Here is a 5,000-nt window from a genome sequence, read left to right on the forward strand (position 1 = left end):
TAAAAAATAAACTGATTCGATTTTTTTCTTTTTTCGAATGACTGTCACTTGTTTGGAACATCAAGTATTATCTTTTGACCTTTGAAAAAAAAACCTCAGATTTCAATACCATTGAATCATTCAGGGTTTGGAATCCAAATGCATCTTAGAAGACTACACTGTCAGCTTAATTCTACTAAAAGCTGTTTAACTTGTCAGCTAAATAAGAGTGTGAGCCACAGAGTAACAGAACAATACTGACTTTGTTAGTAAAGAGAGACTAGATTTGTTTACAATGTATTCATAAGGCAAAAAGTCAAAGAAGCTTTTTTATCTTTTAACACACAAGGTTTAACTTACGACATTCAAAGAATGAGGCCCGCACAATTCATAATGGAGTGAAACTATGATCCAACACCCAAACAACTACATATTTGTTTTTTGGTTCATTTCAATAAATGCATTTTGAGACTGAAATAAGAACTATGCCATATCTTGCTCTTTGAATCTGGGATGATATGTGCCAGCGAAGTAAAAAGTAAACACGTTCATGACGGGCAAGCTTGGCATGTGTGGTAAGCCAGTCTAGTTTTCAATTTAATGCAGGTCCCCCTTTTTTTTTTTACCAAGAACCATAGTGCCAATCCTACAGTTTTGTCTGACAATGTTCATCCCTTTTTCGAGTAACTCAGAACACATTATTTACACAGACGTAAGTCTAATACTGATCAGGGACACAGGCGTCATGAGAGGTCAGGTGTATGAGATGACTGATAACTAACAATATCTTTGAGATGAGTAAGAGCGCACATTAACTGGTGGTATTGGGTCACTGAATCAGTTTCATGTTTTTCATCCATCTTTGCCCTTGGCCTCTGGTTTGAGCTGCTTCTGATGCTGGAAGGATGACGGGTCCTGCCCCCCTCGCAGGCGCTTGGCCCCCCCGTCGGAGTGGCTTTTGGCCATGCTCCCCGAGCAGTAGGTCTTCATGCGGTAGAGACTGGCCTTGATCTCGCAGCAGCCCATGGAGCTCAGGAGCTTGCAGGCGTCCTTCCGGAAGGCCTTGGTGCAGATGGCGTACAGGAAAGGGTTGGCGCAGGAGTTGATGGGGTAGAAGAGCACCAGCAGGATCTTGGAGTTGGTGACGGTGATGAGGGGCACCTTGAAGGCGGCGGAGATGGCGAAGAAGGAGATGGGCGCCATGCAGAGGAAGTCGGTGAAGATCAGCACGGCCATGCGCTTGGCGATCTTGGTGTCGGCGCTGCGGCCCGGGAACTCGGGGTTGTGCACGGCGACGTAGATGCGCACGTAGCACGCGCACACCGCCAGGAAGGCCCCCACGTTGAAGAGGAGCAGCAGGATGATGAAGGCCTGAGCCAGGGGCGTCTCGATGTCCATGGTCAGGCACATGCTCACCTTGCTGTAGCTGCTCACGCCCACCAGGGGCAGCAGCGCCACGCCCAGGCACAGGAGCCAGCCGGCGGCCATGATGGCGGCGGCGTGGGACAGGCCCATGCGACGCTCCAGGTGGAGGGCGTGGTTGATGGTGTGCCAGCGCTCCAGGGTGATGGTGCAGAGCGTGTACACCGACAGCTCCCCGCCAAACACGGCCAGGAAGCCGGCCACACTGCAGCCCGTGCCGGTCTGCCACTCGATGGCGTGCTGGCTGTAGTGGCCACGCGTCCGCAGGTCCACGGCCGCGATCATCAGCAGGTAGACGCCGATGCAGAGGTCGGCGAAGGCCAGGTGGCACATCAGGAAGCGTGGGACCGTCAGCTTGGTGCCGCTCGTGAAGAAGACCAGCAAAACAGTCAGGTTGCCGACGATGGCCAGGATGTTGATGAACCAGATGGCCACGCGCAGGAAGCCGAAGCCTGCCAGGTCCTCGCAGGGGTTGAAAGCGTCGGCCTCTGGGCTGCACTTCAGGGCTGTTCTTCTCCTGAAGAGGTCTAGCTCTGGATACAGTGAATCCACACTGCCAAAAGTCTCCTCCTCAAATGTCATATCACTGATGACAGGAGGCTCCAACGCTCTGCAGCTTTACACACCAAGACAAGAGGGAGAAACGTTTAATGACACCTCAGCTTCAATTGACCTTGTGGGAATTTAATTAACAAGGAATCTTTTTTTTTTTATACATTTGTTTATTGAAACACATCACATCGCATAGCATATATCTTGTACAATTAGCTGTGTGGTCAACTTTTCTTTTTTTTTTAAACAGACATGTAAAAAAATAAAAGATATACAAGAAAGAAAGAAACATATACAAAACCCACCCACGCTCCCATCCCAAGTTGGTCCACCTTTCTCTATCAATGTGTCGACTCAATCAAAGTATCTGTATGCAACAGTACAACTGGTACTGGTACTTTAATTCTAAGTAGTAGGAGTCGTAGCTACATTATTCAAAATATGAGCGGAGAGGCTGCCATGTAGTGTAGAATTTCCCAGTCGACCCTCTAAGTGAGAATGTGATCTTTTCCAGCTTAAGGAATGACATTAGATCAGTCTCCCAAGACTTATCTGCTGGGGGTTTGGGTGACTTCCAGTGTAGAAGGATACATCTGCGGGCAATTAGAGAGGCAAATGCTAAAACATTTCATTTGTGTTTACTAAATTGAGAGTGGTTCAGGGGCACTTCAAATATGGCAATAAATGGACAGGGAGTGATATCTGTGTCTCCTAGCTCATTTTCCCACTGCTGTTTAACTTTGAGCAGCGGTGAGGGGTTGGATTGAAGGATATTTGTGTATAACTTAGACACCATCCTTGTCAGGCTTTCAGGTCTGTCAAGAATCTTTGGTAAGTCTGCAGGCAGAGATGGGAATGTGCTGCAATTATCTTTGACAAAACTGCGAACCTGGAGGTAGCGGAGGAAGTTGCCTTGGTGTAGGTCATGCTCATGCGACAAACTTTTAAAGTCGACAAATACCCCATTTAAAAACAGATCTCAGAATGATGTGATACCTTTCTCCTTCCAAAGTGTAAATGTAGAGTCAAGTTTGGAAGGTAAAAAATTATGATTATTGCATAATAGACCAAGGAGGATGAAATTGTTTAGTTTGAAGTGTTTGCAGAACTGTGTCCATACTTTTTAAGGTTGACAAGATTACAGGGTTTGAAGTATAGTTTGTGGCTGAGAATGGTAAAGGGGAGCATGTCAGAGCTACAAGTGAGGAGGTGTGGCAGGAGAGGGACTCCATTTTACACCAGTCCAACTCACCCTCATACCACCAGCTGAGTATTTTTTGTATATTTGCTGCCCTGTAGTAGAACATGAAATTTGGTAAGCCCAGGCCACCCTCTTGTCTTGCTGCCTGCAGAGCGCTTTTGTTAATTCTGGCAGCCTTGCCTGCCCACAAGAATGGGATGATTATTTGGTCAAGCATCTTGAAGAATGATTTTGTCAATTAACAAGGAATCTTAATAAAATACACAAATTTTTACTTTGGCAAACGCAGCGAAGACACCACGACCCGTGAACTTACCCTGCTGAGGGCGTGTCCTCTTCACAGGATACGGACCCATTGTTCACGGCAGCAATAAGAGACGATTCCCTGGAGAATTGATATCAAGTTATGGTAAATATTATTAAACGTTATTTAATATTGTAATATACAGGGGGGTTAGCGACGTGAAAGACTGTGAGGAGCACACGGCATGCTGAGTGTGAATTCTGTGTAAATGTTCCAAATGAGAAGGCAGCTCATGTCTCCCGTTTGTGTCTAATGTGAGTGTGTGTGTCTGTTATCATCGGTGTTTATTGCTGTGTAGTTCCCTGTGTTAGTTTAGCAGTATCTGTCACCGTCTGTGTCTTCATAATGTCACTGTGACACCTGCCTTTCACTTTCCCCAGTCTGTATCAGTGTGTCCTGCCTGTATGCTTTCAAAATAAAAAAACACTTGCATCCAAGCGACTCGCTAACACTCACAACTGTCCCCTTCAAAGCACCCACCCACTCTGCAGTATTATTAATGGTTTAGCTATGCATTGGTAGTATTGTCATACAAACTGTTTCTACATTAAAACTTGATTGGACATATTTATTTATTTTGGTTCAACACGTTTATTTTGGTATGCAATCTGTGCTCCTGCATATAAAGTAACACAGCTGAAGGCTGGTTCCACATGTCTGAATACTCTGACCTGACAATACAGTTTGTTACAGGTCAGCCAACTATTTACAAAGCAACTTTGTTGCTGTTTCGGGAAATGCCCATTAAATTGTTTGGCAAACAAAGCAAGCGGTTTCTCCTCCACAAACAATTCCCACTGATGACCTCAAATGTAAAGCAATCTTCAGTAGCAAAACTACAGACAAAATGGGAATGTATTTGTGCACTTTTTCACAGTGAAATATGTTTTTGTATAAAATGTTTAAAGGGCAAAACAGATTAAACCCTTTGGCTGCCGTAGCTGCAGTCATTCCCAGGCTCTCACCTGTGAGCACACACACACAAACACACACACACACACACACACACACACACACACAAACACACACACACACACACACACACACACACACACACTGTAGCTGCAGTCATTCCCCGCCTCTCACCTGTGAGCACACACACACACACACACACACACACACACACACACACACACACACACACACACACTGTAGCTGCAGGCATTCCCAGCCTCTCACCTGTGAGCATACACACACACACACACACACACACACACACACACACACACACACACACTGTAGCTGCAGTCATTCCCAGCCTCTCACCTGTGAGCATACACACACACACACACACACACACACACACACACACACACACACACCACCAGCCTCTCACCTGTGAGCATTCCAGCTGTGCAGAGCGCAGCAGTGGCTGGGGTAGGTCAGACTGGCGGACCAGAGGCTTCGCAGGCTGTTGAAGTTCGGAAGTCTCTTCAGGGCAAACGCTGCCTGGGCCATCAGTACCCCAACCGACTCGAGGCCACGGGGCGGTAGGGTGTCCAGCCCGGTCGAGGACACGTCCCTGGGGGCACAGAAGCAACA

General features: G+C 46.8%; 1 protein-coding gene across 1 annotated transcript in view; it reads right to left on the reverse strand.

Annotated features, from left to right (window-relative positions):
• Window positions 1-102: 102 nt before the first annotated feature.
• LOC105892858 (lutropin-choriogonadotropic hormone receptor-like) overlaps window positions 103-5,000 on the reverse strand; it is a 20,483-nt gene continuing 15,585 nt past the window's right edge. The window contains exons 9-11 of the mRNA XM_042704322.1: window positions 4,795-4,980; window positions 3,471-3,539; window positions 103-2,017 (exon numbers count right to left, since the gene is read on the reverse strand). Coding sequence (XP_042560256.1) covers window positions 832-2,017; window positions 3,471-3,539; window positions 4,795-4,980 — 1,441 coding nt within the window. The 3' untranslated portion in view covers window positions 103-831. The remainder of the gene's footprint in view (window positions 2,018-3,470; window positions 3,540-4,794; window positions 4,981-5,000) is intronic.

The sequence above is a fragment of the Clupea harengus genome, unplaced genomic scaffold (assembly GCF_900700415.2).
Source record: "Clupea harengus unplaced genomic scaffold, Ch_v2.0.2, whole genome shotgun sequence".
NCBI lineage: Eukaryota > Metazoa > Chordata > Actinopteri > Clupeiformes > Clupeidae > Clupea > Clupea harengus.